Source organism: Pteropus alecto, unplaced genomic scaffold, assembly GCF_000325575.1.
Source record: "Pteropus alecto unplaced genomic scaffold, ASM32557v1 scaffold22, whole genome shotgun sequence".
In the NCBI taxonomy this organism is placed as follows: Eukaryota; Metazoa; Chordata; class Mammalia; order Chiroptera; family Pteropodidae; genus Pteropus; species Pteropus alecto.
The window spans coordinates 9,533,254-9,547,838 of NW_006434839.1; the positions used below are offsets into that span (position 1 = coordinate 9,533,254).

A 14,585-nucleotide genomic window follows, 5' to 3' on the forward strand; every position below is an offset into this window, starting at 1 on the left:
TTTATACTCTCCTATTCTCTCTCTCTCTCTCTCTCTCTCTCGCTCGCTCGCTCTCTCTCTCTCTCTCTCTCCCCATCTCCCTTTCCCTCTCTCTCTCTCTCCCTCTCCCTCTCTCTCCACTGGGGGCGGGAGGAGCTTCCTGGCCAAGTTGCTGGCCCCTGGGAATACCCTGGACCTAGAGCCCATTCCTGTGGATGTCCCCACACAGGCTTGCCCGCCCCATGGTCTCGCCTTTGCTCAGTTCTGTAACCTTGCCCACCAAGCTGGTTTCTCCACAGAGGAGTCTCTCAGCCCCCAGGCCTGGGCTGCCGGCCCTGCTGGGGACATACAGCTGCCCCATCCCAGTGCAGGAGATGAACCTTGGGTGAGCCAGACCTGAAGGTAGCTTGGGTCTGTCTGCATCTCTGCTCTTCCCAGCGCATCCACCAGTCAGCCTTGCTCCACCCCAACGGACAAGAAGGGGTGGTGGCTGTCGTCTCAGCCTCTCTGAGGGCCCGAGTCCTACGGGATGGGATGGGAGTCCCAGGTGGCTTCCTCTCCAGCTCAGGCTTCTGGTTTGGAAATCGGCCCAGTTGTGATTGGGTCTTACCACCCAGGGGATGTTAGGGCAATTAAATCCTTTCAGCGTTTGGGGGGCTGGGCCTACAGGTGTTAACGCCCCTAAGGAAAGGACCTGACTGCAACTGGGGGATGTGGACACAGTTGTGTTGTCCTTGGGGTAAGTTACTGGATGCCTGGGGAGGTCCCACTTTGGGGTATCGCGTTGCAGCCCAGCCTCCAAGGGCGTGTGAATGTGTAGGGCCAATATGGGTCTGTATGGTGGGTATTGTGGTCAGGAAAAGGCTGCGTGGACAGGATGCTTGGCTGGCTTGGCCCATTCCTTCCATTGATTGGCCAAGATAAGTGATGTCTGTGCCCAGAGAGACTGACCGTCTGTGCCCAGAGAGACTGACCGCCCCAGCCTAGTGTTCGCCCACTGTCCTCCAGAGAGAGGCCACAGCTAGTGGAATGATTTGCCAGTTTAGGGCTTGATGGGGAAGAGTATTAGGTACAGAAACTCTCACCTTCCTCCCTGCGGGGTAGGGCAGCTGGTGAGCTCTAGGCCCTGGGGAATGCCTTGGGAGGGGTCTCCCTGGGTCAAGGGGGATGGCGACAGGAGGACCTGGGAAGCAGCAGAGCACGGCCCACTCTAGCTGTCTTCTCCCTGGGGCCCAGGCAGAGACTCCCCGGTTTAGAGGTGTGCCCTCCAGGGTTCCCGGAGAGCAGGTGGGTACAACTCCCTGGGCCCCGGTTCGGTCCTGATAGATGCCACCCGGGTGTCCCCTCCATCCCTGCACAGGGGGACAGCACAGGGACTGAGGAGGGGCTGGGCTCCCACACCCGGGCAGCAGGAAGGACGCTATAGTGACCTTGTCGTGGGTGCGCGAAGGACACCTGCCTGGAACACCTGAGACCGTGCTAACCGTCCCGTCTCCTCGGCACAGGCCGCGGCCACCCCAGCTGTGCGTCCGCCACCGCCACCTGCCTCCCTCCGTTTTTGGCAATGGTAGAACTCGCACTGGTGAGGTAATGGGACCGGTGGTTCTAGACTTGCCAACTACGGCGCGAAGGCTCAGTGGGCGCTCTGCAGCCGGCCGCCGACCGAAGACCCATGCCCCGCGGGGCCTGCCGCCCCTGGGAAGTAGGGATGGCTCTGGTTCCCAGGCCGCCGGGCAGTGGCAGAGGTGGGTGCAGCTGGAAGTGACACTCGGTGTTTCCCTGCATCCCCCTGAGGTCACAGGTCCCTGAGTCAGCTGGGTGGGGCGGGCGCATCCTCTGGCCTGTGGGATGTTGCCAAGAGGACTTGAGATCCAGCTCAAGGTGAGGGAGCCAGGGAGGGGGTTGTGTAAGGACGGATAGTCTGGAGTTCAGGCGCCCTCACCCAGCGCATGCCCTGGGTGGTGGACCTCCTTGCCCATGGCCTTGGAAGGCCCCGTTCAGGGCGGGCTCTGAGGGAGGGGCTCCTTCCGCCTTCACACCACCTTTGGGGCTGTGGCTGAGGGTGCGGAGACGGGGCTGACCGCGCTTCTGCAGGCATCTGGTAATCTTGCTGAGGCAGTGGAGGGACCAACGGGACAAAGGCCCCAGAGACTGTTGAAGGGTTTGTGAGCCACTTGTATAAGTGTAGGACTGACCCCCTGGGGTGCTGGTGGCCCATGGGCTGGACCTCTGCCTCCAGCTGCAGCTCTGCTGTGTGGATCGGCTTTTGGTGCATGTCTCGGAGCCTGGTGACAAAGCCCACTCCCGGGGCAGCAGTGGGAGTCCTTGAGACAGGCCACAGAGTCAGGGACCCGGCTTAGGGCTCAGGTCAGGACGAGTGGGAGCGTGGTGGGCAGTCCTGCTGGGGAATGTCCTGTGTTTACAGAAGGCTCTGGGCAGCTGCACGAGTGTGGCAAGTATGGGTGAGTGTATATGTGTGTGCACACGCCTGCTCTCCCACAGCGAACAGTACAAACACAAATGCAAAGACCTTTCTCTTGCTCCCCAGCCCCAGGCCTGGCCAGACCTCCATTTCTGGGGAGGCCCCATCACTCATGCTCCAGCTCTGTCCCCACCAACCAGTTCTTCCCCTCAGAAGGTCATCAGTGGCTCCGGCCTCTGGGGCGGATGCAGGGGACAGGGCCTCCAGACCTCCCTATGCCCACTGCAGGCTCCCCCAACTCCACGCTGCTGCCATCTTTCAGGAAGAGCAGGGCTGCGTGAGGACGCCGGGTGGGAGAAAGTAGGCTGGTGGAGGGGGTGTCCCCAGAAGAGGGCATCTGAGCATGCAGAAAGAAAGAGAAGGGACTGTCCTCCCACGGGCTGCGAGTGCTTTTAAAAACCTGGTAGGTTATGTGCCAGGCCTGAGGAGGATGTGGGTTTGTTCCTTGTTGCCAAACATTAAGCAGTAACAACATAGCAGGCACTGTCTATGCACAGGGCCATAGCCTGGAGCAGGCAGGGGAGCAAGGGCATGAGGGGCACCTTCCAGGGCCTGGGAGGGGAGCCCTGGAGGATGAGTGAGACTTGAGACTTGGAGGGGGGAGGGAAAAGGAAAGGAGACTGTTGGAGGAAGCACCGGTTTTCTTAGGGACCGTGCAGGCTGGAAGGCAGGCCATTGTCGCAGGCCATATTTGTTCTGGAACCCGAGGGCAGTGGGAGCCGTGGAAAGTAGAGGGCACGCGGTCCTGCGAACGTGGGAGTCGGGGTTTCATGGAGGGGAACATGATGACGGCCTGGACAGGCTGTGGGGCTGGATTAGAGAGAGAGAAATTACCTAGAAACAGACTCCTAGAAGGTGAGTGAGGGCTCCATCCCCTCCCTAAAGGGCCAGTTCTTAAGCCTCTGGGCAAGCAGGCGGGGAGGATGCGCTGTGGTGATACGCACCAGTGGGCGCGACCCAGGGGCGCTTCGCAGCCTGCACGGTCCGGTCGCAGCGCCCCGTGTGCCTGCTAAGCGGTAACCGGTCAGGCGGATGATGCAATTAGAATGAATTTACAGTCGCAGCCAGTGCCGGTGAGCAGAGCCGGCCAGGCGCCCACCTCCTTCCGCGGCCCCCTCCCACTTGCCTTCTCTCTCGTTCCAGACTGGCCAAGGGAGGGAGCAGACAGAAATGAGATTATTCTGGACCCTTGGCAGGGAGTAACAGAAAAAATTGAGGGGGGAGGGGCTTCGGGCAGTCATAACAGCTACCGATCTTTTAGCACTTAGTATGTGCTGAATTTTCATGATTTCAATCAATCCTCAACCACGGGCCAAGCGGGATCAGAACAGGAAACGGTGAGAAGCAGGGCAGCTGAGCCCCGGCCGTCCGCCTCGGAGCTGTGAACCGCTTCTCCGCCGGTGGGAGGGAGCTGGCTGGGAGCTGTGGCCGGTAGGTACCCGCCTTCTCCACGTGGCCTCTTTAACCACTGCAGAGTCTCTTGCTTTTCCAGGGAGCGATGTGCAGGTAGCAGAAGCAGAACCAGGGCTGGCGGGGATGAGGGGCGGGGCAGGGACGGGGCAGGCCTGGGCACCCTCACCACTGTCGCCTCCCAGCCCAGCTCCCTGTTTCTGCTCCACTGACCATCCTCTGCACTAACCTGACCATGGCACCCCCACCCCCAATAAATCCAAGCGTTTACCTGTTTTTTGAGGCACTATGTGCCCTGGCCTGCAATGCAGGCGCCCCCTTCACGCTCTGCTAGGATATTTGGGTGTCCTGGCCCCTGGCCTTTGCCGGGGCTCTCCTACTTGGCCTTTGAATCTGCAGTCTGGCAGCGTCTCAGATGCCTAGGGCACACCTCTCCCTCGATCCTGGCCGCCTCACTGCAAGCATCTGCCAGTGGGTCCGCTTCTCCATCAGCTGAAACCTGTTTCCTGGCGGCAAATGACCTCAGTCTGGAGGCTGGGCCATGTCTCACTCATACTTGCATGCCAAAGGCCCACAAGGTATGTGTGTAGCATGTGACAGGGAGGCCCTAGAATTTGACAGGTTATTGAGTTCCGGCTTCTCACACTCTGCAACCCTGGGCGCCTCCAGGATCCTAGTTACCCACAGAGCCCCAGTTCCCCATGAATAGAAGAGACTCCGTGATGTAGATAGGCCACAGGCTTCCCCTGAGGTCAAAAGCAGCATGGGGTCAGGGCCCAGCAGATGGCTTTAGCCTGAGGGCTGAGGTGGCAGGGGCCCCACCTCTTCCAAGTCAGGCAGCACATAGTGTCCTCAGGCAAAGTGCCATCGAAACCACCTGTGACAGGCTCCTCCTAAAGACCAACCTTAATGCAGCTGCAATGAGTTGACTGATAACTCCTTTTGGATGTGAATGGCAAAGGCCTGGGCTTGCTTCTGGAACACACCAGCCTGTGTAGACAGGGCCTGTGCTGGCACACAGAGCTCACTGGGGAGATAGGACAGGCATAGCAACAACCCTGTGGGGCAGTGTGGGCAGATTCAAGCAGTACAGTGGGTAAGAGGTGCTGGGCATGGAAGGACTGGCCTCTGAAGGAACAGCCCCCCTGGCAAGGGTGGTCCCACAGGCTCTGAGTGAAGGTAGACTTTGTAGCCTTAGAGGAGGGGATCCAAGGGAGAGAAGCAGGAAGCGGCCAGCTCAAGCCAGAGGACCAAGCGTGGTTCAGTGGACCCTGGAAGGAATAAGCTGGAGCTGAGAGACGGCGAGAAGGGAGTAGTGGCAGGTAAGGTCGAGAAGCCTTGGATGCACCCTGCAGTCTGAAGGATGTCAGTGCCGAGGTGTGACTCCGTGCCTTCCATGGTCATTCCCCACCAGGAAACAGGCAGAGCATATGGTTGACACAACCAGGACTGGACAGAACAGCGAGCTCAATGGGGGTGAGTTCTGCCCCTCCGGGGGATATTTGGCAATATCTGCAAACACTTTATAGTCACAGCTGGAGGCGGGGTTGCTCTTGGCGTCTAGTGCGTGGAGGCCAGGGATGCTGCTCATCACCCTACAATGCACAGGGCGGTCCCCACAAGGAAGAATGATCACCTCAAATGTCAATAGAGCCGAGGTTGAGAAGCCAAAGTATAGAATGATAGGTTAGAAACAGCAGGTTGACATCTGAGAAGAAAAAGTGTAAAACCCTATGTTTAGGTTAAACAAAAAATCAGCTGTGCAAGGGCAAAAATGGAGGAGACTGGCCTGTTCGGAAACGAAGGTGGAATAAAGATCTGGTGACTTTGGTTGACAAAATATTCTCCTGGGACGGCATCGAAAGAGGGACAGCATCAGGTCACAGGTGAGCAGGCCGTATCTGTGCCCTGGTCAGAATCCAGGACCATTTTCGGAGGGTCTGCCGGACCAGACCAGTGACAGTCCAGGTCCTCAGGTGGCCTTCTGCAGATTACTTTATTGCTAGCCCGGTGATATATTTAAAGTGATATTTTAAAACCTTTTTTTTTTTTTTAAATTCAGCTTTTTGGGTTTTCACGAGGAGGGTCATTCGGGAAATCTAATCCACTTTATAATTGGAAACAGCTCACCGGAAAAGTTGGAATTGGAGACGTTAGCTATGAACAGATCTGAGTGGGAACATGAAGTCTATTTTCAAGTATTTGGAGGAATGGAGACCTTTATAGTTCTCTGTGACTACAGAAGCAGTGGGCAGATTTAACAGAGAGGCAGATTCTATCCCACAGAACTTCTTAACTGGTAGATCAGCCATTACTGACGACGGGTAAGTCCTCCATCTCTGGAGACATCCTAGCAAAGGTGTGAGGTGCTGTGGTGAGGTGGCAGCCTTACCTGGGTCTGGACCAGATGTCTTGTCACTGTGTCAAATGTCAGTTTATGCTTAGGCTGGTTCCTCACTCAAGTAGGGGTTGCTAGCAACTCTCTAAACTCCCCAGCTGTGATCTCGGCAGCATTCAGCTCATACTTACACAGGTTTTTAAATGCGTGTAAGTGCTATTATGATGAGCAAACTACAAATTAATGGAAGAGTTTTGCATTCATAGTGGATGTGTCTTTCCTCAAACAGCAGACATGGGAAAGCCAGTCACTCTAGTTGTAGGGCTGGCTGGTGGGCTGTGAGGTTTGGTTGGAGGACCAGGCCCATATAACATATAAAGCTCTGCCATCATGTTGGCTGAAGCCCGACCTGAACCTCCCAGGAATGGAGGCCACTCCTTGAACTGGCTGCACTGGGGTTTCTCAGGGTGAGGTCAGCCAGAAAAGGAGGCAGCAGGCCTTGGGGATGGCGATGGAGGTGGCAGTGAAGGCCCCCTCTTCCCTGCCAGGGCCCCCACACAGCCCCATCAACAGAGACACTTCTGGAGGATCTCTGTGTGCCCCCCCAGCCCCCAATGTCATCTTCCCTGGAGATTCTTATCTTCTGAAACCAGCTTTCTGTCTTCTCGAGTCTCCTGGGAAGGCAGCGTGGGGGCTGGAAGCCTTTGAGATGAGAAGAGCAAGGATAACTTCCCGTGGATGTTATGGGGGGAGGTAAGGTGCAGACGGAGGTGCCCCTTGTGGGTAAACGGAACCCTTTGTTGCCACTGACAACCCTCCGGTCTCAAATGTCTTCCCTTTACTAAACCAAGGCATCTTGCCTTGGTGGGTTCGAACATGGAGTGCTTTTATTTTCTGCCGTCACTGCCTTGACTGTGTTCTGCTGACTCTTCTAGTTCCTTAATGACCTTCTGAGTGAATTTCATAACTTCGTAAACATGGTCCGTCATGAAAGTCCAGACCACTTTGAAGCTTCAATCTCAAACTCGAGTTTAACTCTACCCTATTCCTCGCTCCGAGGGAAGGCAGGACCACAGTGTGTGAGGTGCGGGGCTGGTCGGCCTTGTGGATAGCTCCTCTTTTTGGTCTTCAGCCTCTGGGTCTGGGGGATGGAAGCGGGTGGGTAGGCAGGATGGGGAAGGGGAGGCAGAAGTCATAATAGCTAAGCACTTTTTCTCAAGACCAGTGGCCTTAATGGCTCCTCTCCCAGTTCCCTGCAGGTCTTCTGGTTTCGGAAGGGACCCGATGGGGTGGTGGCTGGGGCAGGCAGCTGGTCCGGTTTTGCCTCTTAGAAAGCCCTGGCAGAGGAGAGTGCCTCCTACAACTGGCGATTCTCTAGAGAAGGTGGGGGTTAGAATGCGAGGGAGGACTCTGTCTTTAGTCATGTGTGCTGATAGCCAGTTCCAGGACAGGGGAAAAGCCCCATGCGGGCCGAAGGGGAAAAGCCCCATGCCGGCCGCTGCTTACAGCATGTCGGATGACTCACCGATTGACAGTAGCCCCTCATACTTGTCTCCTCCACCCTTGCGTGATCTGTAAATAAACTTAGATGTCACATTAGTTTAGCCCCTTTCAGAACACCTTCAAAACAGAGCTGTTTTAAAGTAATGCTCAAGGTATTAAGAGGCTAAGGAACTAAGTGAAGCTATTGCTTTGGCCATAAAGATGCTGAATGGAAAATAACTCGGAGTTCCCTGAAACTTTTCATGCACGTATTTAGTGCTTTCTTTTGAGTGACTGATGGCTCTTTCCTTTCTTCCAGTGACAGGAACCACTTCCCCAAGAGCAGAACGAAATGAGAATCTTCATCACATCACCCGCAGTTGGCAAACGTGTGGCAGCCTTGTATTTGGTCTTGATTCCTCATTCTTATTTTTATTTCATTGCATCCATCTTTTATGTAACCCGCGTCAAATTATTTTTGAGGGAAAAGTGTTAAAGCAACCCCTTTCCTTTGGGGGATGAGGAAAATGTTCTAAAATTAGATTATGGTGATGTTTGTACAACTCTGTGAACACTAAAGACCATCGAGCTCTGGTATGTAATGGTGTGGAAATCATTTGTCAATAAAGCTTTTCAAAAAATCTTGAGGCTATTGGAGATGGTGAGAATGGGGGTACACTGTTGTTACCTCAATGACTCCCTAATTAGTGACTCAAGACATTCTAGGAGGATCTTTGGTAGAGGCACTGCAGGGCAGTGGAGGAAAATGATGACCACCCCTTGGTGGACCCATACCCCAGGTCCCTTTTCTACTGTGGGGTAGGCTTTGCACCCGGGGTTGGGTCTCCCTGGCCATCGCTGATTGGCTGACCCGGAGGTAGACCCGTGACTTCAGTTGACCAATCAGCAGCAGTCTTCCCTGAAGCTCGGGAGTGTGCTGAGTCCCAGCCCCTTCTGCAGCTTGTCTTTGCTTAGGCACCTCTGAGTTTCTGCTGTTAACACTGGAAACGTTTTTATGCTTGGTGGCACCAGGCGCGTTCCTGCATCATCTCGTGCTGCCTGGGCAGGCGGGCGGAGCAGTCCCAGAGGCCCGCGCAAGCTGGGCCTTGTGGGAGGTATTGGGACTGGCGTGGACCGAAGGCCAGAGGCCAGGACTCACAGCCCGCCCGTAGCCCAGCCTGGACCAACCCAGCGTGGTGCGACTCCTCATCCGTGGAACAGAATGACACTCCACTCAGCTACTTCGTTGGGAGAAGTAAAGGATATCACCTGGGCCACCACACTTAGTTGGTGATACGGTTGCTTCAGATTCTTCATTATCCAGAGTTTAACAGCTGTTTAATACAAGGAGAACCCTGAGGGCCGGTGTAAAGAATCCTATTATGTGATTAGTCTCCCTTAACTTTTGTCAATTTAGAAAATATTTTGAGGGAAAAAAAAAAAAGTATGACTTTGTGGCTGTTTCCTGCAACAATTTTGGTAGATTCTGGTAAATTTCAGAATTACAGATTAATTTCTTTGGCTTAAATATTGCTCTATAAAAATGGTTCTGGAAAGGGACATACACAGAGTGTAAATGAAAATTTTCAGGTTTTGAGACTGGATGGTAAAGACAGGGCAGGAAGAGATCAGGGAGCAGAGTGTAGTGGTGGGGATGAGCCCCACCAAGAGTCAGAAGTCTGGGTGCAATGTCACCAGCCATGTGGCCCAGGGCCTCTCCACGCCTCTGGGCTTTAGCCTTCACAGCCTAAATGAAGGGTGGTGGCTAATGTCTTATAACCAGCTTTAAAGTTCTCTTCCACGCAAGGGCACTAGGGAGTCTGGGACTTAGGCCCGACTGAGGGTTTCATAATCCACCTACATAGCCAAGATTTCGCGTGGCCTCCTTGCCCAGAGCTTCTTGGGCTTTAACATGAACTGATCTGGTTCTCATGTTTGAGCCCTGGGGCTTTTAAAGACCGCAGCAGACTGTGTGCAACTGCTAAAAATGCCCGACCCGTGTTCAGGCACCAGCATCTTCACTCCCCCTCCCCCTTGCTTGCTATGCTCTCACAGGGCCAGATTCCTCTTAGGAGTTACATCAGCATTATTTTCACATCAAATTATTTAACAATGTTAACATGGGCGGGGGGGGGGTAGTTTTGCAGAAAATTTTTGAGTAATGAGAATGTGTGGGAGTGGATGTTTTAGGTTTCTTGAATTTTCTGATTGAGGAACCACTGGGAAAGGTCACTCATCCGATGAGATATATTGAGTGCCTGCTCTATGCCAGTTCCTGTGTGGGTCTGTGTGTGTGTCCACGTGTGTGATGAAAAGGCCCAGCCACTGGGAGGCTGTTCCAGGTGTGGCAAGCCCTGGGCAAGGACCATGGGTGGCACAACCCTTATGACCGGCTCAGAAAACACTGACCACTGAGAGAGGCTGCACATAGGCTGAGCTCAGGACTCACCTGGATGTTACTTTAAAAATGAGAATCCGGACGTGCAGCTTGTTTTCTGTTGCCTGCCCACTGAGTGGTTGGCACAGAGAACAGAGCTTCTAGAGACATATCAGAGTTTGACCCCAGCCCTCCATTTACGAGTTACAGATTTACCTTGGGAAGTTGCCGAGTCTCAGTTCCCACACCTATAAAATGGAATCTAATCTCTGTACAGGGTTGCGGAGAGGATTAGAAATAAAGGAGTAAAAGCATTTTGCAGAGTGTCCTGCATAGAGCAGCCATTTAGTAATTGGTAGTTATAACTACAGTTTCCCAAAGGGAAGATAAATTCAGAAGAAATTTGAATTGAGACCCAGTTAAGTTGCACCAACTATTTTTAAATCTGGAGTGACAGTTTCTAGCATTTTCTCCCAAATATCACATAAGCTAGGAAAGCCTCTGGACAGGACCGGGGGTGGGGGGTGGGGAGTAGGAGTGGGGTGGGGCAGCAGTGTGCAGGCCTGTCCTTGCCTTCCAAGGTGACTCTGGGGAAGTCCCAGTTTCTCAGGGGACCCTAGTTCTCCCTCTGTTGAATATTTCCCTTGCTCCTACCCTGCTTCCTTCCAACTCAGCAGAAATGCACTCCAAGAAGACACCAGTACTTGACAAATGTTTGCTCATAGCCCAGCAGTTTTCAGGCGGGAGAAACTCAGATTCACTCGGGCCCAGCAGCATTGGGAGGGGAATGACAGGCGGAGAAACCTACGCTCTCCAGCTCTTTCAGCCAGAGTCCAGCCCGTAAGCCGGACCTCCCGCTCTGTACACCTTCCTCGTCTGTGCTGTCTCCGCCATCTTAAGTGGATCTCCACCAAGAGCTGCCAATCTGGAACAAACAGCAGAGGCCAGGTGGGAGTGCGTGACAGGTGCCTTTGACACTGGCATCTGAGCATCAGCTGTGCTGAGGCCACAGCCTGGCTGGAGCTGATGACCTGGGTGGCCCACAGCCCATTGAGATGGAGGTGAGGAGAAATGGGGGCTCTTCTCCCTCACCCCCTGTAGCCTTTGCTCCAAACAGCAAGTTTCAGTATCCTTCCTGATGGGTTTTGGTGCTGACACCAAAGGGACCCACCATGGGCCTGGTACACCTCTGCCAGTCTTCAGGAGCATCACTGAGGAGGGCAGAGGAATGGCTGCAGATAGGGAGGGAGATGCAGGAGGAACCTCTTCCAGGTGAGAAACAGTGGGAAGTCAGCCTCGCTTGGGTCTGAGGCCCAGGGTGCACTGGCAGCCTGAGCTCTTCTTACAGGGCAAGCAGTCCCTCCTCTCCTCTGCCCTGCTGCTGCTTCTCGGCTCACTTACTGAGTTTGGAAAATTCCAGTAGTTACCAACATCGCCAACAGATAGATCTTCTCAGATGCAGGACTTAAAGCCGAGCATTCCTAGCCCAGTCTCTTGGTTTCTGTGGACACCAGATCCTTGTCCGCAGCCTGGCTGATAAACTGCCTAACACACAGGACCCTTAAGGAGATGAAATGAGATGATATAACTCGTTTTGCTACATCACTTGGTCCAGATGGCACCTCAACACCCTGGGCTGTAGCGATCTGTTCATATGAATCTCTCCTCTCGCTTCTCATGGGCAACCGCCATGCTTTATTCACCTGGCACGTGGCAGGCATTCATGAAGTTAAACAAAACTGACCCACGGGCCACATCTACAGGTGGGTTTTATTTTGCCTGCAAAATATGTCAATTTTTATTTATTTTTGGAATCAAGAGATTCATACACAAATCTGGACTCCTTGGCTTCTCTGGAAAATATTGAAGATGGGGCTCCAGGGCCCACATTCCTTATGCTTGGGTGACGGTCTGCTAGCACTCAAGAGAGGCTGTTCTCTTTAGACAGATGCTCTCCACTCTGCTCATCTCCATCGTCCCCTTTTCTCTCATGCCTCGATTACTTCCACTTCACTCACTGATTTTACCTATCCGGTCAATGTAGGCGGCTGGAGTTAGAAGCTCCTGTTGGTGACTTGAGCAGTAATGGAAGCAAAGGTCTCCATCAGCCCCCACCAAAGAAAGTTTTCAATACATGTTTGTTGAAAAGGCATCTGGGTCTTGCCAGGCCAACAGAATGTACCGTGTATAAGGCACCTCTGGAGAAATACCGTCCCCATGAGGAGGTACCCTAGATAACCCAGCTGTTTCACGGGTGGCCAGTGGCAGTGGTGTTTGGTTGATTTGGCTGTAATCAATCCTCTTTCTCTGGTCCATCCTCCTGGTGAAAACAGGCGATGGTGTGCCATCTGTGCAAGAAGGGAGAGAGGTGGCACTGGCTTTACTGAGCCACTGTCATCAAGGAAAACGACTCTGGCTTTCACTATTCAACTCTTCTAATCACCACCACCTAGAAACCGACCCAAACATCCAACAACGAAAAGAAAGAGAGGGGTGGTGGAGGTGGGAAAGAGGGATCAGTCCAGGCTGAGGCACAGAGTGGGCACAAACATGGAAGTGCAGGGCCACTGTGGGGTTTGGGAAGGGCTTGACGCCGGGGATGTGGCAGGACGTACAGCTGGAAAGATGGCAGTTACCACATTAAAGCAGTGAGCTGGGAGGAACCCAAGGAGTGAGGACTTAAGGAAACAATGGCTTGGGGCCTCTGCTTCAAGGATAATCCACTGCAATACTGAACACTCACGTGGAAAGAGACCAGGGGCACAGGCACCATCACCTACTCTTTTAATGTGGGGTGCAATGAACCCCCAGGAAAAGATCTAGAGTAGAGGTTTTCAAACCATCTTTAGGATTCTTCAAAGGTATCCCTCCCTCCCAGGTCAACGTTTCATAAAGCTGCTCTGCTGACAGAGGACGGGCAGGAGACCTTGACCGACCCTGTCCTGGCACCCGCCCCACAGAGCTCCGCAATACCCGGCAGCGCAGTTCAAAGACCACTGAGCTTGAAGACAAGCACCTTTAACAAAGCAGAACGAGCCACCGCGAGAGAGGCCCTAGCGGCCGAGCGCTCCTATAGAGATAAACAGGTCCACTTCCTGTCGCCACATTTTAAACTATTTATTGAATGAGGCAGTAATAGACAGAATGGAAAACAACACAGAATCCATGCTCTGCTACTTGGGTTTTGCTCTTCTTCTTCTTCTTGGCAATTTCTCAAACTATTAGGAGGTTATTTAACCACAAAGGAACATGGGCTTTAAAGTCCCTGGACAGCTTCACAATGATGATAAAAAATAATAATTAAAAAAATAACAAATTGTAGAACTAGGACTGTTTATATGTAAATTTCCCTTCCCTCCCCCCATTACGTACAGAAAAAAAAACATACAAAGAACATCATATAGTTTTATATAAAACAAGCAAATACAAGAATCTGAAACTTTTCTCAAAGGCTGAGCAAGACGTGAATAATCTTTTCATGTCCATTAAAAAAACACGTTAAATACACTATCACCCACGGGGGCCCGGGAGGAGGGAGAAGAGTTGTGACTGTGCTCAAGGGGCAGAGATTGGCCTGTCGAAAAGTCAGGTGAATTTAGCCACTGGACATTCAGGGCTTGCAGCTGAAGAATCAGTGTAGTCGTTACAAAGGACTCACGGACCAATGAACACCCGCGAGGAGGGAGCTGTGCCTGGGCCCATCGGGATGCGCCTGGGAATCCTGCAGGCTCCACCCTGAAAGGGCCTGACCTGGGGTGCAGGACACACCGCAGTCCTTGTCTCTCCTGACCCATCCCCCACTGTGATGGCCGACCTTCCTGAGCCAGGCGCCAGTCAGTTCTGTTCAGCTACAGAGAGTTACAGGAAAGGAGAAAATGGCTCCCACTGCTGTACCCTGGTCTTTGAAGGATTTTCTCTCCCTCCTTCCTTTCCCCTTCCAGCCCCTCCCCAACCCCTCCCCTCCTCTCCCCGCTCCACAAGCACACTCATCGCGCACACACTCCTCAAAGCCTTCATGTTTCTGTTACCTTCGGTTCGCATACAAACCAAAGCAACAGTTTAACTAGTCGTGAGATCAAGAAGGCTTCCTGGGAAGGGGAGGAGATGGGAGGCTGAGGACAACCCTCTTGTCCCTGCCCGGGAGCTTTAAGAACATTCATCTGCCTGTGGCAAGGTCAGCACCTGGGCCAGCCCGAGGAGCTCTCAGCCGCCAGACCACGAGGCCCCTGGACCTTGCAAGCACATTTCTTGACCCACCCTGTTCTGGCTCCTCTCTCCTCAGGTGAGTCCAGCAGGGAGAGGACTGGGTGGCCACTGGGAGGCAGCTTTGGTGAAGGCCATGGTCACCTCCACCTGAGTTTGTCAGTAGCTCAACGCATGACCCTGGTATGAACAAAAATCAGGTGACTGTGTCTGGCCACGTACCTCACACCCACTAAACTGGGTGAATTGTTTTTTCCACAGCGCACCTTGATTTCATACAGATAATTCCATGCGGGTTTCATATATATATATGT

General features: G+C 53.3%; 2 protein-coding genes across 8 annotated transcripts in view; one reads left to right on the forward strand and one right to left on the reverse strand.

The window, feature by feature from the left end:
• Window positions 1-8,886, forward strand: part of LOC112478684 (formin-like protein 18) — a 19,845-nt gene extending 10,959 nt beyond the window's left edge. The window contains exon 3 of the mRNA XM_025045855.1: window positions 8,011-8,886. Coding sequence (XP_024901623.1) covers window positions 8,011-8,213 — 203 coding nt within the window. The 3' untranslated portion in view covers window positions 8,214-8,886. The remainder of the gene's footprint in view (window positions 1-8,010) is intronic.
• Window positions 8,887-11,337: 2,451 nt separating this feature from the next.
• The window catches only part of NRF1 (nuclear respiratory factor 1), a 118,808-nt gene continuing 115,560 nt past the window's right edge, over window positions 11,338-14,585 (reverse strand). For 4 of the 7 annotated variants that reach the window (XM_025045824.1, XM_025045822.1, XM_025045823.1 and 1 more), the window contains one exon: window positions 11,339-12,416. In XM_025045824.1, coding sequence (XP_024901592.1) covers window positions 12,196-12,416 — 221 coding nt within the window. In that variant the 3' untranslated portion in view covers window positions 11,339-12,195. Of the gene's footprint in view, window positions 12,417-14,585 lie in introns of all 7 variants that reach the window. The other 3 variants (XM_025045826.1, XM_025045825.1, XM_025045820.1) reach the window with 2 other exon arrangements.